Source organism: Sus scrofa, chromosome 10 (assembly GCF_054392235.1).
Source record: "Sus scrofa isolate SSC_HxYL_T2T_F1_AM1 chromosome 10, Sscrofa_HxYL_maternal_Yorkshire_Landrace_v2.0, whole genome shotgun sequence".
Lineage (NCBI taxonomy): Eukaryota > Metazoa > Chordata > Mammalia > Artiodactyla > Suidae > Sus > Sus scrofa.
In genome coordinates this window covers 4,037,865-4,057,846 of record NC_139392.1, presented here as the reverse complement: position 1 = coordinate 4,057,846, position 19,982 = coordinate 4,037,865, and the positions used below count along the sequence as shown (strand labels likewise).

Sequence of the window (19,982 nt, the reverse complement as noted above, 5' to 3'; positions counted from 1 at the left end):
CATTAAAGCTATTGCAATATGCTTTGGGGTTAAATGTACGAAAAAATTTGGCCGCCCACAGATACATGCCTGGAAAAGGAGGGTGTGTTGTGATACTCGCAGATAACTGGGGATGTCCTATGAGACCCCACCAGAACTTCACGAGTGAAGGTTTCTCACAAGTTAGTTGCAATGTGGAATCTGCAACTATTAGTGACCTTCCTATACTTGGTTATTGTATATCTTACTGATTCTCACATTTAGTAATAGACACACCCATACATGATTCAGTAAAGCAAATGTCATACGTTACTAAAAAGGGACATGATGGAGGATAATGTGAGAAAAAGCATGTGTATATATGTATAACTGGATCACTCTGCCATACATCAGAAATTTACAGAACACTGTAAATCAACTATAATAGAAAAATTAAAAAAGAAAAACATCAGTTGCATGAGCTACTCATCTCTTCCTCATATGAACAGACTTCACTAAACAATTTTTTTAAACCCCATTTGTTATGCTTACCACTCATCTCACCAGACAAGTGTTTAAATGTTGGAAACTTGTCAATCTCATAGTCGTAGATCCAGTGTTCTAAACTTCCTACTTTTCTCTCGTTAGCTCCATTTTTATCACTGGCAGGAAATACTGCCAGTTGTTCTCTTTGAAGTGACAATCCTGCTTCGTTAATTTTTGAGAATGTCTGAATACCTTCCTATATCTGAATAACTTCAGGTTTCTATCTATAATGCTTTCAAGTAAAAATGGTGTGCCATGAATAAGAAGCTGCTGGTGCATCTCCCAGCACACACGACGGCACAGGTGTTTTGCCTACAGAACCGTCTTGTCTCTGCACGGAGCAGTGCTTCGTGTGCACTTCTCATTTGGTCACACATACTTAAAAGTCATACGTTTATTAGTTGGTATGACACATTTAATTTTTTTCACTTTATCAAGGACAATTAGAAATTAAATTGACTTCTTTCCAGCTATGAGGGTGTGGGAGCGACAAATACAATAACTAGTGGTGGTTTTGTGTCACTGCTTCATTTGTACTAAGGCACCAGGTGTTTGCTATCACTTTTTTGCATCATCTGTGCAAGTGTTGACACAGTGAAAAATGCAAGTGGTATATTAGTGTTATTATAAGAACAGTTCTGACCTGAAGGACTCCCTGAGTCTAACCATCTCAGGGACCTCCTGGGGTCCGTAGACTTAACTCCAAGAACCACTAGGCTAACGAACAACTAGGGAAGACGGGAAAAACGGAAATAGCCAGGGAGTTCTTTGCAGTTTTCGAAGAGACAAACATGGAGCTTACGTTCAACGCGGAAGTAATGACACTATAAATAAGTAAATAAATTTAGGGTATGTTTTGGTGAGAGAATCAACAGAGTGTGCTCCTGGATGTGCTGTGAAGAACGCAGTAAGCAAAGGCAGATCCCAGGAAACAGAGACGCTCCAGAGACACGTACTATGATGACGAAGATGGGGGGGGGGGGTAGATTCAGAGTGAGAAGCTTACGAGTGTCGCTGCGGGAGTTCCAAGGAACCCTCTCCCACATCCTTGAAAACGTGGCTTTTTCTTTCTCCATCTAAAAGGCCTAGTGTCCAGTTAAAACCTGAACCTGAACAGTCCTTGTTTCAGGCATTTTCTTCCACCCTCACCCCCTTTCCCGTACGCTTAGTTGTCATGCCTAAATGACCAAGTAAATAAAACACCCCTCATTTCCTGATTCCCCTCCCAAAAAGAAAACTTTAATTTTTCCTACCTTTGTAGTACAACGTTAGGAAACAGTCCTCTAATCACCCTCGCTTCTGACATCCGTTGCAAGTTCAGGGGCTTCCAAGACCACGCTCACTTTTGAGACCAACTGCAGATTCAATAGGTCCCAACGCCACGCTTAGGGTTTTGTTTTTGTTTTTTTCTTTTTTTTCTTTTTAGGGCCACACCTGCAGCATACAAAACCTCCTCGGCCAGGGGTCAAATCTGAGCTGAAGTTGCCAGCCTACACCCATAGCCACGGCAACACCAGATCTGAGCCTCATCTGCAGCAACATCAGATCCTTAACTCACGGAGCGAGGCCAGGGATCAAACTCGCATCCTCACAGAGACAAGGTGGGGTCCTTACCTGCTGAGCCACAATGAGAACTCCCCACGCTTACATTTGACACCAGCTGCAAGTTTCGGGGTCCTTCAGACCGTTCTCAGGTTTGACAACCCATTAGAAAGACTCAAAGAACTCACTGAAAGCTGTTATGTGCATGTGGACAGTTACAATTTACTACAGGAAAGGGAGAGAGATTAAAATCCACCCAGGGACGAAACACAGGGGACAGAGTGCAGGAAAGTGCCAAGCGTGGAGTTTCCAGTTGTCCTCTCCCAGGGGAACTGAAACAGAGCAGGGCCCTGTGGGGCTCCCGGGCAGAAAAGCCTTTGTGTGTCCCTCATCTCTTGTTTTTAGGAAATAGGCCTCATTCACCCTCCGTGACCTTCCCTGAGTTCCAAAGGGCAGGTTCAAACAATGGCTTGTTGGGGAAGGGAGAGGATGCTGAGAAGAGAGAGAGGAACAGTCAAGGAACAATAGCACAGCTTTGGGGAAGGGTCCCGGTTCCCCCTCAAGGAAGACACATAACAACATTTTTGAGTTCTTCTGCAGAACTACCCTCCCCCACCCCAAATGTAACATGTTAACTAGCTGATGAAGCTTTCTTCATACCAAAAAGAAGGAGTCCGGGGGCCACTAAACACTAACTCTGGGCACCTCCATAGGCAGCAGGTTCAGCCCAAAAAAGACACACAAAAAAAAGAAAAAAGATTTTGCTACAGTCCTTGGCTAACATTTTGAGAATTTGCTCTGTGCTAGGTATTACAATTTTTTTGGTGGAGGCGGGGAGGCTGCACCTGTGGCACATGAAAGTTCCCAGGCCAGGGATCAAACCCTTGGGTCACCATGCAGTGACCCAAGCCACTGCAGTGACAACACTCCATCTTTAACCCTAGGTACTGCAGTCTTAAGTTTCACAGTCTTATAAGCAGTATTCATATTCTAATTTTATAGATGAGAAAACTGAGGCTCAGAGATGTTAAGCCATTTGACACGTCACATCTAGGGAGTACGAGGCAGAGCCAACGCACAAATCCAAGGGTGACTCTTGTCCTATTAAGCTGTAATCTCAAAAAAATGGGCAGTATGTGTCTGTCTTACAAGCATAATTATTTATAATCATGCTCAGTCCCTTCTCCTACACGCCTAAATTTATATACTGTCTCCTTCATCTAGACACAATTCACTTCTGAAGATTTTTATTCTATTTAATTCTGAGCACTTGACTTTTTTAGCAGTGCCTTCCATATTGTACGGCACTGTCTGTGACAATTTGCAGAGCTGAGAGAAGTTCTCATCACAAAAATTCAAGGTTACATAGCATTACCCCTCCTCTAAGTGTAAAAACCTCAGATACGCTTAATTTTTGCTCTCCTTGGCTACTACAGTCTACTGACTACACTCAGGACGTGGAGACCTCCGTGACACACCCTTAGCTCTTTCCTGTATCACCCATCATTTCTCTTTCTCTGCAAAAAGCACCTTGCAGGTGGTTCCCCCATCTCCCCTTGGCACAGTTGATGCCACCACATTTCCCCATCTAACTATGCCTTTCCCTGTACGACTTTCACTGAAATCATAGAATAACCACAGGACTCGGTGAAGCACTTCTATTACCTGGTCCCTCGCCCCACAGTTTAGTTTCAATGAGAATCATTATTAGCATCAATGTTCAGAGACAAAACCCCAGGAAAGACCTTGAAAAACATGTTGCCCTCGCCTTTCTATTTCTACCGTCTCCAAAACAAAGCCATCCTTGCAGCACATCTTGAGGGCAAACAGGCTTCCTTATTTCCGGTCATTTCACACACAATACATCATCATTGGCTCTCCACGAAAGGAACTAAAAAGGTCTCCAAAATTATTTATCTCGGTACCTTCCCTACCTTCCTGTTCAGCTGTGCTCTCTTCCTTGCCTCTTCCCTGTTTGGTATTTTCCTTTATCAGGCCCTTCTGTCATCCCCACCTTCATTCTCTTATTACAGCCAGGACAACACTGGGGGGCGGGGGGGGGTGGCTTTTAATGTTTTCCACTATCCCTCCACTTAGAGTTTCCAAATGTATCTGAGAAGAGACGTTCTTGCTGTTCGTATCTGGAGCTGTAGATATGGTCAGCGTTCAGAACACGTCTCCCAATTTTGATATATCTGCTTCTGTTGCATTCACTTTACGGTGATTTCTTCACCGAGTTCTCTATCACTTGTAAACGCACTCGTTCGTTTGTTTTCTCTGGTGACAAATAAGACGATGCTATGTTGGTTCTGCATCATGATCATATCCTGACTCTACTTCTCTGGACTAACGTAACACCTGGTGTAACTGGTTCTTCTCTTTCTTTTTTTAAGCAAATGCTATTTACACACCTAGGTAAAATTTGCTTTAATTTATAACACTAAGTTATCCCTTTGACAAAGGTTTAAAGAAGAAAAAGAAGTCAACTTCTCAAGGTCACAGTCAGAAAATGAAAGGCAAGCCTTGCAAATAAAGTTCTTTACTTAGAGAATTACATTACTTCTAAGTTCCAATATAATGCTATTATTTATGAAGATAGCATTAATATAACATTATAATGTTAATTATAACAAAGTCAATATATTGTATTAATATGGTATATTACACATTAATATACCATATTAATACAATACAGTATATTATAATAGTCTATTATACATTAATATACTACATTAGTGATATACAAAATGTTAGTTTTAAAACACAGCATAGTTATTTAAAAATCAAATCACCAAAACATGATTTTTATAAGGATTTAACCAAGGAAGATGCTATTTTTGCAAAATGCTTTATTGCAACTCAGCTATCATGATCTTTCCATTTATATAAAGTTTCCAAAAATTATTTTTGCCTTGGAACTTTTTGATGAGACAAACATAGGTTTTCTCTGGTGACAAATAAAATGATGCTATGTTGGTCCTTCATCACAATCATATCATCATAAAAGTGTTGGCACAATTAAGGTTTTCAGCAGAAGTCAATTTATAATGAATATTCATGTGATTTTTGATAAATTGCTGAAACACTTCCTATGAGTAGTAGATTTAATTCATAGGTAAATTCATTCAAAGCATGTAATTTTAACTTTCAGGACTTCGACTTACATTGCAGTTAAAATGGAATATTTAAGCCAATCTTTCTTAACATTATAAATAGAATCACTTACATCAACAAGCAGTTCCTATGTTAATTCTAGCACTACCAACTTCCGCTTCATTTAAATATATTTAAGAAGTATTTCACTGTAGAACTTTTAATAGGATGATAACGATAATTTCTTGTGAAAGCGAATTTAAAATTAAATATGAAAATTCCATTCTGAATTTTGAAGGATCTTAACTTATGGGTAGATCCCCTGATATTTTTCCCCACAAGATGTATCTGAAGAAGTAACTGAGGCTTCCTTTTTGCATCATTCAGGAGGTTAAGTTACGGTAACAAGTAACTCCCAAATCTCAGTGACTACAGCCTAACATGGTTTGTTTTTCAGCTTTATTATGTTCACTGAGGGGCACGATATGGGACTCAGCTCATCGTAATCACCCTAGGTCTCATCTCACCACGACTGGCCCCAGTATCTGAAAATACTGCCTGACCAACATTCACCTATCCTTCCCAACCTCCAAGAGAATTCAAATTTTTTTTTGAATCATTTTATTTTCTTTATTCTTTCTCATTCTTAATCTCATAGTTCCGTCAACTCCCAACTTAGAATTTGTTGATTTATTTGTGATCTCTCCTTTTTGAAGTTTCCAAATGCTGTTGATAATAGAGGCACACCACAACTTTGTCTGAAACTGGGAGGATACAGAAACTTCTGAAATGTGCTGCAAACACCTATGCTGACTCCTAGAATGGCGTATGTCACGTCTGCCCATAGCTCATTGGCTATAACTAGTTATTTGACTGTACCCAACATCAGTGAGCTAGGAAATACAATACTACTTTACGCCTGGAATGCAGAGAGACAGAAATATTTAGTGAATGGAATTTATACCAGACAGTCTACTTTCTGCCCAACTACTTGGTTATTTTCACTTCCATGTCAACAGACAACTTCCCCCGCTCCCAAAAGGAAGTAAATCCTAAGTCCCATAGAGTCAAGCCCTCAACTTCAAAGTCTAGGATCTCTTAGTGAAGAGTTCCGAAGAGATGAGTTCTCTAAGAAACTACAGCAAGTCTAATAGGACCCTCCCCTTATTCACAGATAGATCAGAAAATTGCGTGCTCCACCTCCAAAAAAACCCGTAAGAATTGAGCAAAAACCGTCAAAATTAGCATCCCCATTCACAAATGGCAAGAAAGGAAAGTGCACAGATATCACTGGTCCACAGCAATTCTGAAATCCCATGGGCGTTGCAGCTGTAAGTGCTTGTGGCAAATGTATCTCAATCAGGCCCAGATTCATGCTCAGGAAGTGTTAGTCTTTGGCCTCTTTGATCCTTGGCTCTGCCTCCTAACCTCCTCTCTTCCGTGTCTCCTGTGACCCTGGGACATCTGAAGGAGACAGGAAGCCTCTCGTGTCCTCAGGGGTTCATCAAATCTTTCAACCTGCTTCTTCTGTGTAGGAAGTTGAAGAACCAAGAGTTAAATTTCAAATCATCACAGGTGTTTGTAGCCCAGGTTCATGGTTCCTTTTGCAGTGTAACTCTCTCAGGAAGCTAGCTTCAAATCTATCTGACTCCAGCCAGTTCCAGGTGCCCTGAGCTACATTCTGTGTTTATTTTGAAATATGCCTCTCTCTTGACTCAGCTATATATGTACCTTGTTCCTCTTAGGCTTCATGGGAGAGTCATACCTGGAATTCTTCTCCCTGAGCCATTCTGTCCAGTCAAATGGATATGCATCCTATCACCTAAATCCATCAAGAGGTTTTACAATGCATGTAGCGGCCAAACCCCTGATTGCATTCTTGCTGCATGGCTGAGTTTTTAATCAACCTTTGTTGTTCAGAAAACTTCTCAATATTATCTTCTACTGGTCAGCATTAAGAAGCAACTGTTTTTTCCAACTGTACAATTTCTCACATTTTTAGACTCTCTAGGCTCTTTCATTTCTGCTGACAAGTTGGCCAGTTATTTCTGAAACTATCTCTTCATCTTTGCATTTCCCAAATGCAGCCAACAGTAACCAACATTCTATTTTCCAAACACTTCCCCTAATGTTACAGGGTCAGAAGATACATTATCTGCATTGTGAATAATCACATTTGACAGATTTATCATGTGTCTCTCCACTGTATAACACAGGTGAACCGCCTTCTATAGTCTCTAGTAAGTTTCCTCGCCACCTAAACCAACTTCTTAAAACAGTGTAAAATACATTGTTTGGTTATTATGGCATTTGGCTTCCAGTGCCAAGTTTGTATCAGGTAGGAAAGGCTACTTTAGGCAGTGGGTAAAGAAAGAGAAGAGAAAGGGAGGGTGGGAATGCAGGAGGGGAGCATCAGGCCAGAATATGGAAGAGGAGGAAACTCCACCTCCCCGAGGTTAAAGAACTTGCCTTCGACCATACGAGGTGCTGGTAATACTGCCAGCATGTAACCTAGTTTGGCAGTGCTCTGTCCGCTGCATCAAGCGTTCTTCTGCGTATGCGGACTGCACAGAATTGCCAGAGTGCTGGAAATCTGAAGTTGAATTTTTTTATGCTTGTTGAGTAATCATCATCTAGTTTTGTTTATTTATTTACTTATCAAATAGTTACTGTGTCACCTACCACATTTCCATCATCAGCTTTGAAGTGAAAACTATACGAAGACACAAACCAGTATTTTTTTCATTAAGCCTATAGATAAATGTGCAGAAGACTCTGCTGAAGTTTCATACTAAATAATAAAGACAATGACACAAGGACTTATTATCTCCCCAACACTGTGCTCTCCTTTCTTCTTAGTAAGTGAGCGCCTCTGTTCTGCAGCGACACGGCTCTGTTGTGCCTGTGAGATGCAAGTGGAAGCCTTGCCATCTCTTGTTTAACAGTCAGACGTGACTCTAACGCATCTCTCTTCTGATGCCCCATCAGCACCGTCACAGAAAACAACGCCTGTGAAGATGATCTGCCCAATATCCTTGCCTCACAATCTCTTTCTTGGACTTATCAGCCCCTAAGATCTGTGTTTTCTACCTGACCTCACCTTATCACCCACATCCCTGGCTTGATTCATAGCCTGAGTTTATTTCTTAAGCTTTTTTCCCCACTTACTGTCCAAATGTGACACTCCTTCTTCCCTGTACCTTTCTCTCGGCTAACGACTTGCCATGCTCACTGGGCCTTCCTGCTCCTGTCCTCTCTGCCTGGCTGCTCTTCTGCAGGCATGTGCATGGCTGGTTTCTTCTCAGTTTAAAGACCCCTTTTAAAGAAAGGCAAGTGCCCTATCTCCCTGATTAAATTTCTTAACAATTTTCATTATATAAAATCATTTATGTGTTTACTCCCCATTTCTCTCTTTTTTTTGGGGGGGGGAGGTCTGTCATCTTTTTTTCTATTGATATATGCCAAGGACGGAGAGTGGTGTCTTATAAATATAAATTTAATAAATACTTATCAAACATACATTATTCTATGGTTTCATAATGTATCTATAGAAAAAAGCCCTGCCAGAAAGTTGTTAATTAAAGAACTAGTAATGGGCCAAAGAGGTGAGAAAGAGGGAGGCATTCCTTTTTGATATATTATAGCATAATTTCATAAAAATTTAAAGACAAAAGTTTTAATAATGTTAAAAAGTTTGAAAGCCTTACAGGGAAGGTATTTATTAAAGAACAATGTCTTTACTAACATAACTTTTTACTTATTACCTAACGATTTGTATTTTCATTAAATTTGAGAGAGTATTTTGTACTGCATAATTTATGTCACATATACAAATTCATTCTTTTTTTCTTTTTAGGGCCACACCTGCAGCACACATGGAAATTCCCAGGCCAGGGGTTGAATTAGAGCTGCAGCTGAGACCTACGCCACAGCCACAGTAACACTGGATTCAAGCCACATCTGCGACCTATGCTGCATCTTGTGGCAACACTGGATCCTTACCCCACTGAGCAAGGCCAGGGATCAAACCTGCCTACCCATGGACACTTCGTCCAGGTTCTTAATCCGCTGAGCCCCAACGGGAACTCTACATATATAAATTCATTTTGCATAGACTTGAGAAAGACCTCAAAGTGACAGAAAATTGATAGGCAATTATCTGTCATGTAAAATTAACACTGAGGTTGGATTTTTCATCAAATAACGAGGGCATCTGGGGTGGAACACCATGAAACATAAACCACACAGCACACATACATGTCATAGGGTTCTGGAGGGCACTGCAGAGAGATGAGCCAGAGCAGCTGCCTTGGAGCCTCAAAGAGAGACTTTTGTAATTGCCGATTGGGACAGATGGACTGGACAAGCTCAGAAGCTGTGGACAAAAAAATGAACAGTGGTTTCAAGTAGAAGCTCCCAATCTGAAAGCAGGGGGCAAGTTCTCCTGACAGCAGGCGGGGCTGTTAACTGAACTCGACTCTGCGGACAGTCTGCAGAGGTGACCACAGGGAGAGAAGCAGCAGGCATGCATGGAACGATGCCCCTGCCGGCCCAGAGGATCGTACAATAGGCAACATGAAATAAAAAATGACTATTTAGATTTTTCATACAAATACGACTATGTGCAGCACTGCAACCCCTTAGGGAACAAGAGCCCCTCATAAAGTCAGTGTACAGCAGGTTGAAACCTGCCCACAAGGCCAGTGAAGGGGAACAGCAGTCTGGGTAGGACCGAGGCATCACTGAGGGAACCGTCCCAAGAACCGAGAGGGCGAAATGGCACTATGTCCATACAGAAAAGGAAGTTAAAAAATGATGCGACCGGGGAGTTCCCACTGTGGCTCCGCAGCTTAGGAACCCAGACAGAGTGTCACCAGGATGCAGGTGTGAACCTCTGCCTCGCTCAGGCGGGTGAGGATCTGGAGTTGCCACGAGCTGTGGCAGAGACCGCAGACGTGGCTTGGAGCCAGTGTTGCTGCAGCTGTGGTGCCGGCCTCCGCTGCAGCTCGCATTTGACCCCTACTCTGGGAACATCCATGTGGTGCAAGTGAGGCCCTAAAAAAAAAAAAAAAAAGAGAAGGAAAAAAAAGCCAAGAAAACCCTAAACAATGCAATGACTTTCTTACAAACTAAATGATGGTTGAAAAGGCCACAGTGTAGAAAGATTGAGAAAAAAGTTTTGGAAAAGGACCACAATCCCTACTCTCCAGCAAGAGAGGTGAGCTCTGTGACTTCCGCTAAGATTATATGTCACACTGTAATACAAACATTAAAAATGATATAAAATTATATTTATTTACCTAGAAAGAGGTCTCTGGTACAGAGCTAAGAGAAAACATTTATAGAAATGTTTATAGTATACTCTTTCCTTAAAAGAGGGGGGGGAAAGGGAGCATATTCCAATATTAAAACCTGGTAACATGAAGTGAAAAAAATATGGGCGTTTTATTCACTTTTCATGTCGGAAACTTCTATTTTGCTTCAGACTAAATATATTAATTACATAATAAGTAATCACATACTCAGGACCACTGGTGTGGAATAAATCATTCAAATCATCTATTCATATGATTACTGAATATAAAATATACATTGAGACGCCCCAGATGAGAGCGATAGGTCAAGACAAAGCGTAAGGACCCCACTGACAAAAAAGAACATCCACGGGGACCACCCTGAGCCATAAGGAAACGGCATTTTCATTTTGTACAGACTCCCAGAAAGATTCACGAGTACAACGACAAAATAGACGTTTTCCTAAAAGCATTCGGTAGTCATTTTTTTTCATGAAAGCAGAACATAAGTCTGATAGATCATAGTGTTTTAGCTTTTTATACCACCAAATTCTGAGAGAGAGTCTGCTTACTGTGAGGTATGTTTCATAGATGTCCTCAAAATCCAAAAAAAAATTATACTAACATCCTGTTTTTACCTACTTAATCTTTACTTATATGCAGAAACAGTATATCCATCACTTTTTTCAATATGATTATTTACAGGCTACCTGGAATCTAGACTCTTACCGGGAAAGAGCATGGGAACAAGACAAGTGGATGAAATGTTACAGCCGGAATTGCTGACCTGGGCATGTCACTTGTGTAGTCACACAAGGTCCAGTGTTGGAAGTGTCCCGGCACTTGGTTTAATGCCCTCATGTTGCCATCAATTTTGAACAAAAAAAAATTTTGTTTTTCATTAGTCGCCACTAATTTTGGAGCTGGTCCTGCTTAGGGTATAGCCTGTGATGTTTGTCTTGGGATGAGAAGGGAAAAGTCACACCATCAAACACAAAAGACTGAGTCACTGGATGTCAAATATACCTGTGTCACAAAACAGAGCCAAATGTCCATCTGGGTATTGCGTACAGGAAGTATTGGTTTGAAAGATACTGGGAAGCTTAGTTTTAAAAGGATTGTAAGTTAGGGTGTCTGGGCAAATATTATTGCTTAAGATCTGTACACAGCCAAGCGGAAGAGCCATACCTATGTGTGCGGTGAACTGCTCTGAAAGTCGCTTTAATTAGTTCCTGATATAAACGAACTCTCTTGTGAAGGATGTAAATAACAAAATCAGGAAAGAAAGGAGAATTTCGTGAACTGGAAAGGTCAACGGAGCCTGACCTTTCCTAAGTCGGGATGTGTGGCCCTCAGGAGAGGACACTGGATGGTGTGAGCGTGCCAAGAAGCAGCTGAACAAGTTCACACTCCTTCACTACAAAAAGGATTTTCCCTAGTTTGTTCTTGCTTTCTTCGGCATTTTGTACAAAAGGTTTATAAAGGCAGGACATACGCCGGCAATGGCAGCTTTAAGGGAGAGGCTTTTTCTTGTTGTTGTTGTTTGAAATGTGAAAAGAAGGTCAGAGGGAATAGATTCTGTTTTCCTAAAACAGCACAGCCTGGTGAATATGATACCTTCTCACAAACCCATAAAGAACTGAAAGTTTATGTGATTTTAAAGTACCTCAGGAGATGTTCGTGAATATCTTTTAATTCCAAGTCATTTAACTTGCATTTAAACATGCTAGTCTAGCAAAATCATATTGGTAATTTCATTGGTACAAATGAAATAGATCTGAATGGAGTGGGATTTGGGGGAAAGGAAGAAAATTAAAATGACTGCCTTTAGGAAAATAACACTTTTATAACATAGGAAAATTTTAATAACTTTATCTACCCAAAAAATATTTCTAAGAGTTTGATTTCAAGCAATTAGCTGAACTGGAGAGACTAGTGCGGGAATTCTCATTCCTTTGCTGAGAAGCCTGCACAGGGCACGTTACGTAATCTCTCAGGACACTGCTCGTCTGAAAACTGGGGCGGATTGCAGCTTTTTTCTTTCACATTTGTTTGAAGATTAAATGTGGAAATACGTGCAAAGTGACGGGCATATTGTTGCTGCACAACGGATGCCACATCTCCCTCTTGCTCCCTATTTTTACTTAATAAACTCATACACACATACGCCGCATGTATAAGTGTTTGCCTAGTAGGTTTTTTTCATCTGTCTTTTCACGTGACATAAGAGAGAGGCCAGGATACCTCCCCCCACCCCGCACGCTGTCCGCCTCTCTGCCTCTCTCTCTCCTCCGCTTTCCTCAGGATACCCTGCGTCTCTTAACTCAGGACCCTTCCCGGGACCTGACCTGTTCTGCTTCTCAGCCTCTGGCCTACGTCAGTTAGTCCCATGAGGTTCTGGAAGACACAGAGCGCTTCAAAGATTCCAGGTAAAAGAGGAAAGAGCAAAGACCACCTCTTCCCTGTGCAACTCCGAAATGTAACAGCCGCAGAGGAAACCCCCCCATAGACGCAACCCAGACTGTCCCTTGCGGAGTGTTAACTCGGGGGTGTGACTGTGCTAAGAGGAGTCTTGTTTTCCTTGTCCAGCCATCCTTGAGGCTCCCTTCGGGGAGCCCCTCACTGCTCCTCCCAGGTGGACGGGGCTACGGTTAGAAGCTGGAACAGGGTGGGGCCGGTTCGGAGGAAGAGAGAATCGTGGAGGTCAGGAGTTGCAGAAAAACAAGTGTAGAGAAGAAGGCGTCCATGTAAACAGAGAGTATATTTCATGCCATCAGTCAGTTGACAGTTGAGACACACCCTGAACATTTAGGGATAAAAGGACTTAGCGGAAACGTCTGGATGGCTTGACCGCAGGAAGATGAACGAAGCAAAGCAAGCTTCAGAAGCACTGATCTGAGAGCGAGACACAGATGCCACACAAGGGAAATCTCCATAGGCCCCCACCTCCCACTAAAAGGACAAATTACCTACACTGGAATATCAGACAAAACCCAGCAGGAAAATCTCTTACAAAAAAAAAGAACTGAGGGGGCCTGAGCGACGCAGAAAAAGTGGAGTAGAAAAGAGTCGCTGGTGCTGCAGTAGTTCCCTCTTTTAATCGAAGCATGTAAACAGGAAGAAATATATTGGAGAAAAACTCTGCTCCCTCTGAAGTTTTAATTTGTCCAACATGGAAAAAAAAAATGCAAGCAGTTGTACTGTGCTAAAAAAATTACTTGAACAGTTTAAAGAAGGTCAAGATGCTTTTGTCCTCAGGACAGTACAGCTCAGATCACGCATCAATGACATGCCTGGGAAACACTACGGCTCAGGGAGGTTCCTTTTCTTAAGGTCATGCCAGGCACTGCCATCGCAATCTGCACTTCTGTCTGTGTGCTGTTCACATTATTTTATATGTACTTCATATTTTAAAAAAACTATACTTGAACTGAGTCTATGTGGTGAATTGTCCTGAGTTTCCTGAAAGACAAGTCTCTGTAAGGAAGCTCCTTCTCCCTCTTGTACATCCGGGATGGCGCCAAGCTACCTGGGCCCCGACAAGCTGGCAGCCCTCCATTCTCCATCTGAGCAACACCGGGTGTGTCTCTGAGTTCGCAGACTCAGACAGTAGCTTCCGCCGCACATCATGGGAATACAGAATATGTATGTCTTTCCTGGTCAAAGCCTGATGGTTAGTGAGCACTCAGCACTTAATTGAGATAATTAAAAATAATATCTACTTAGAATCTCTTAAAACTGGGAGAAATGGCCAAAAAGTGCAGTATCTTCCGAAGTCCTAAGTGTGTACCTCTCCCGCAGACACACCCATTGACAAATACTCCAAAACCCTGTGTAAACGCACCGAAGATGCACGGTTAAGTGGGCTAACATCTTTCTCCAGGAAGTTTACAGCAGCTACTTTAGATGTTAAATAGAACCGATCTGATCCAGCTAAACAGACTTCAGCTAACATGTTCAGCCTCATTCTAATTGATGTAGGTACGAATTCCCCATTAAATTATCTCCACCCCAGGAAATTACTCCATGTGGTTAACACACACGTTAAAAAATGCGGACGGGAAATACAGAGAGAGTGACTGCCGTCAAAAGAATTTGCATTTAAGATCACAAAGCAGTAAACTGAACTTTCGTGAAACAGTTACAATGTAACAATGTTAAAGGGATTGTCCACAGACGTTGGAAACACTGAGTTAAAGCGACTTGGTCGTATTCTTTCCAAATTATTCCTTTGTTTAAAAATCACTTTCAGGAGTTCCCGTCATGGCGCAGTGGTTAACGAATCCGACTAGGAACCATGAGGTTGCGGGTTCGGTCCCTGCCCTTGCTCAGTGGGTTAAGGATCCGGCGTTGCCGTGAGCTGTGGTGTAGGTTGCAGACGCGGCTCGGATCCCACGTTGCTGTGGCTCTGGCGTAGGCTGGCGGCTCCAGCTCCGATTCAACCCCTAGCCTGGGAACCTCCATATGCCGCGGAAGCGGCCCAAGAAATAGCAACAACAACAACAACAACAACAACAACAACGACAAAAGACAAAAAAAAAAAAAATCACTTTCAAGTCAATTACTTATTCATTAATTCTACAAAATTGCTGGCCTGTATCAATATTAAATTCTGTAATGGATGCTATACTGTCTAGAAATAAGGAATGTATGTTGTATCACTCATCTCCCTGGAGTGTATTCCCTGAGTGGGGCCAAACAGGATCACACTTAGAATGAACATCGTGGAACTGTCTAATTCTAGAATCTAAATCTAGAAGAGCACACTGTTACGATCCAGTAATTCCACCTCTGTGTACAGAGCCAAAGAAAATGAAATCAGTATCTTGAAGAGACAGCTGCACTCCTATGGCCACTGAAGCATTACTCACGGTAGCAAAGATACAGAAACAGCCAGTGTCTGTCAGCGGATGAATGGAGAAGGAAGCTGTGGCATATACACACCATGGAATATTCGGCCCCGAGAAAGAAGGAGATCCTGCTCCTTGAAACAGTACGGACGGATCCTGAAGCCATGACACTAAGTGAGCTGAGTCACACAGAAAAGGACGGGCACTGTATGACATCGCTCACAGGTGGCATCTAAAAAAAGCTAAACCCGTAGAAAGAGAGTAGAAGAGCGGTTACGAGGGGACGGGGAGGAGAGGAAATGGGGAGACGCTGGTCAAATGACACAAACTTGCAGTTATAAGATCAATAAGTCGTGGGCATCTAACAACAGCGCGGTGATTACAGTTAATACAGCTGTAGTGTATATGTGAACGAGAGTAGATTTTACACGTTCTCAGCACGGAAAAGAAACGGTCGTTTTAAGACTGGATGGAGACGCTGGTTAACGCCGTGGTGGTACTTGTTTCCCAACATACAGGCGTACTGAGTCAACACGCTGAACACCTTACGCCATGTCATGTGTCAGCTATACTTCAGTCGAGTTGGAACATAAATAAAATAGCACACGGTCATGACGAAATTTAAAAGGCAGACTGCGTTTGTTAGTTATTACGCATAAAATTCCTTAATGCGGTGGTGCATCTTTACATTCTCAGCCAGTAGGTGACGTCACGCTTGATAGAGACTGAGAAAATTCTGTAAATATGTTAAAATACGTACATTTCAGTCTACACTATAAAAACACTGTGATATACTTAGTCTTTCACCAAGTTAAAATACGTTCAAAAGTAAGTTCAGTTTGAATTAAATTACAATACAGAAATGAATGCATCTTTCTTTTGCTAAGTCCCAGATCTCCATGTGTGGGGCTGAAACCCATTCTTAAACCACGTTCACAAAGCAGCTAAATTTTTGTTATTTTCCAGTTTAGGATAATGTTTACAATCTAAGACAATGGTCCAAAATACAAATTGAAGGAGTTTACATTCTATGAAAACCACTTTAAAGGACTTCCTTTAGAGTAATAAAAGATAAACTGCCAGCATGACCTGGTCAGTGAGATGTTCAAAGATTCCCCCTCTCCCTGTTTCTCCACCCCTCTCTCAAGTCTCCAGGCAGCCCCTGCCTCATTCTTCTCACCAGGGGCCACAGAATCAAATCTTCAGAGGCTGACAGCTCACCGGAATGTGTGCCGTCGGTGGGCCCCTCCTGCCCAGCTCCAAGTCTCCCCCGAACCCCCTGCAGCTGCAGAAGACAGTTTAGAGAATGCTGACAGCATCCCACTCAAACTGCATCTCTGCACGAGAGCTCATTCTAGCTCCACAAGAGCTTGCTGACGAAAGGCAGGAGCAGCTGAGGATCAGGGGAGCGACTGCTTGGAGGTGAAACCTTCCACCAGTGGGGTGTGTGAAGGGGTGGAAAGGGGTGAATAAACACCCAGGCTCCCCAGCCTCCCCTGGAACGCTTCAGAAGTACGCTCCACGTGTTTTCTGAGGACGGCTGGTGGGACTGAGCTCCAGTTGCCCAAAAGAGAAACCTGCTTATTAACACACACCTCATTTGCTTTTCTGTCTGTTTCTTTTTCAGCACTTTTTCACCTGTGCGTCCCACGATCATTTCTCAAGTAAAGGACCTGTTCCCAAGTCCCTGTTCCCAGGTCTGCTGAACCTAAAAGGAACCTGTGCTGATCTGCAGACTCCATGACCAACAGAAAAACATGTGATTTCTTTTGATCGGACCAAGGCAGGAGGAGAGGGACACCGGAGGTGTAGCCCCAGATGAAGCTTTCTGACTCGGAATCACTCCAGGTTCCCTGCAGACATCATGGTCGCTCATCCTTCGGCGTCTGCTTTCACGCTAGGTTTCTGAATGAAACGCCCTTGCCCAGCTTCTTCAAGTGGACAACATCTGATCTTCAATGAGCAGCTCAGATATTCCATTTGCAAAACCCACAAGCAAACTTCTGCCATCGCAACCAGCGTGGCTTTCACCTCTAACCCCGAACACATCACATGCAGGTGATCTGTACACACCACTGCCGTGCAGGCTCTTTAAGAACAGGGCTCACAACTTACTCCTCTCTGAGGCTCCAGCAACAGTGCCTGGGATGCTCGGGCACTTCAAATAATAAGCGAATACTTTTTTTTTTTTTCCAGAAAGCTCTTAGAAGATGTCAGGCAATGTTTTAAGCCATTTGAAGTAATGGCTTAGCTGTATTAACCCATTTAATCCTCAAGAAAACCTCTTCATGTCTGCACCATTATTACCATCATTTATAAAATGAGCACATGGCAGCAGAGTGAGGCGAAGTGACCTGCAGGTGACACAGCTGGCAATGTGTGAGCTCAGGACAGATTTGGACTAGGATCTATGTTCGTCACAGCTACCCATCACTGTTTTAAAATGAATCCTCAAACTGTAACATCTAACCAAGAGAAACATGATTTGCTATCACATTGCTGGAGACCTCGATATCTAATCCAGGCTAACCCCTGTTCTTGCCTCTGCCTAGTTTTCAAAGAAAGAAGATAAAAGTCTCTCTCAGTTCAAAAAACATCATGTGAAAGAGTCAAATAAATTTCCATCACATGGAGCATGATCATGTGAGAAAAAAGAATGTGTACATGTACGTGTGACCGGGTCACCTTGCTGTGCAGTAGAAAATTGACAGAATACTGCAAATCAGCTATAATGGAAAAAAATAAAAATCATTATAAAAAAAGTTCCATCACAGCATTCCTAAATATCATATGATTTCTCACTTACAATGTAGATTTCCCTGTGTACTAGAAATATACTTTAAAAATGTATTTAACACCCCATGGAAAGTAATATGCTCTGCCTAAGTATTGCCAGTTCTCAGAGATTAATTAATATTAATATTCTTGTGAGAAAAGGTTCAATGATTATTTACACGAAGTGAATGAGAAAGGATCCACTCTTAATACAGTGTTTAGCTATGTAAATAAAACACCACCACACTGTTTAGGCTCCTACTTACACAGGCTGTTAATGGCAGTGGCCCTGGTAAACCTCAGAGAACAAGCCTCAAGTGACTCTGCAGGTCATGTCTCACACTGTGTGCATCCTGTTTCCTGTCCACAGTGGCTATAATGGGCACATAAACTAAAATTCACGCCCTATTTAATCTGTAAACGCCCTGTGTCCTTAGCCCGTAGCAATGGAAACATGCCAGGATCTTTTTCTTATACATTTTCTCTTCTCCATCGGATCTGAGGAAAATCCGAGGAAAATTTAACCATCGCAGAATCATAAATGGTTAATGTCATTTCTGCATGGCTAGGCTCTTGATAATCTTAAATCCAGATCAAGAGTTGTTTCAAAGTAAATTCATACCACAGTCATCCAAACAGAAAAGGCTGAAGGAAACATGCACAATATATCGGATTAAATGCAACTTCAGACACCTCATCCTAGTAAACCTGGGAGACGACTTAAAAATTTAGGAGGCCTTGGCCAAATCTTCACTGAGATAAAATTTCTAAAATAGTATCTAGTAAAATGACTAGGACAGGTGAAGAGATTTATTCTGTTAGCCAAACCATGTAATTAAATACTGACCTTTTCGATTTACTAATTTAAATTTCCCGGTCTCATTTAAGCCATCACTTTAGGTGTGTAATTCAGTCTGCACATGACTGTTTTAATAATTCTCAGTAAGGGAATTTTTCACAACATAATGACTGTTTACAATTTTAAATTCACTTATTTTTTCTAATATATATTCTAGTAAATGGCAGCCAGACCAAAAGCACAGAGCAGAAGAAAACAGAAAACTGAACGCAAAGCTAAGACAATCCATGGTGCATTATTTGCCTGTTGGAACTGAGCTTTAGGTACCTCATCGCATGTCTTCTTTATATTTTTGTAAAAGTTATTTTCCAATTACGTTTTCATAAAGCACAGTAACCTCTCCAGCATAGACAACTACTCAATGAAACAGCTTCTGGTTTTAGGTAGAGAATTTAATATTATTATAAATGCCTACAAAATAGTCTTCACTTGTACGGAACTCCAGTTTATCATAAAAAGGCACTATATTTCTTCAAGGCTTAATTTAGAAGTAAAATTTAAATATGCATGTGGTGCAAGAGCTTTTAGAATTTTTTCTAAGAGGCTGTGGGTTACATTATCAAGTCGTATTTAAAGAGCCTATCTTAATTCTGTAAACTGAATGAGTAGAGACGGGGATGCAACATCAATTCACCTGCACATTTCTGTTCCAGAATTTTCAATACTTTCCCTTGCAGATTCTAGGTCCGTGGGGTTTTTTTTAACTGTCAAAAGCGAGACAACTGTATTTTACAGCGCCCTGAAATATCGGAACCAAACACTGTGCTGGTGATGGAGACCGAGGAGATGGATTTGAGAAGTTTCTGACTTTTAGGAAAGAGTTGCAATCTGGGTTTACCACAGATGTCTGAAGTGCAGACTTACTCCAAGGAGCCTGTGCACCTGAAGGGGGGAACAAGTGTTTTCCAGAAACTGTAAAAAGCCAGAATATGGATTTACCTTTAGAGCTCCAGAAGGAACACAGCCCTGTTGATGCTGACTTTAGCCCATGGAGACACATCTTGAAATTCTGACCTCCAGAACTGTAAGAGAATAAATTTGTGTCATCTTAAGCCGTTAAGTTTG

The 19,982-nt window shown here is 41.9% G+C and overlaps 1 protein-coding gene across 1 annotated transcript in view; it reads right to left on the bottom strand.

The window, feature by feature from the left end:
* Positions 1-19,982, bottom strand: part of LOC102158399 (uncharacterized) — a 131,078-nt gene that overhangs the window by 104,134 nt on the left and 6,962 nt on the right. Inside the window, exon 4 of the mRNA XM_084980980.1 lies at positions 19,857-19,939. Within this exon, the coding sequence (XP_084837106.1) occupies positions 19,857-19,939 (83 nt within the window). The remainder of the gene's footprint in view (positions 1-19,856; positions 19,940-19,982) is intronic.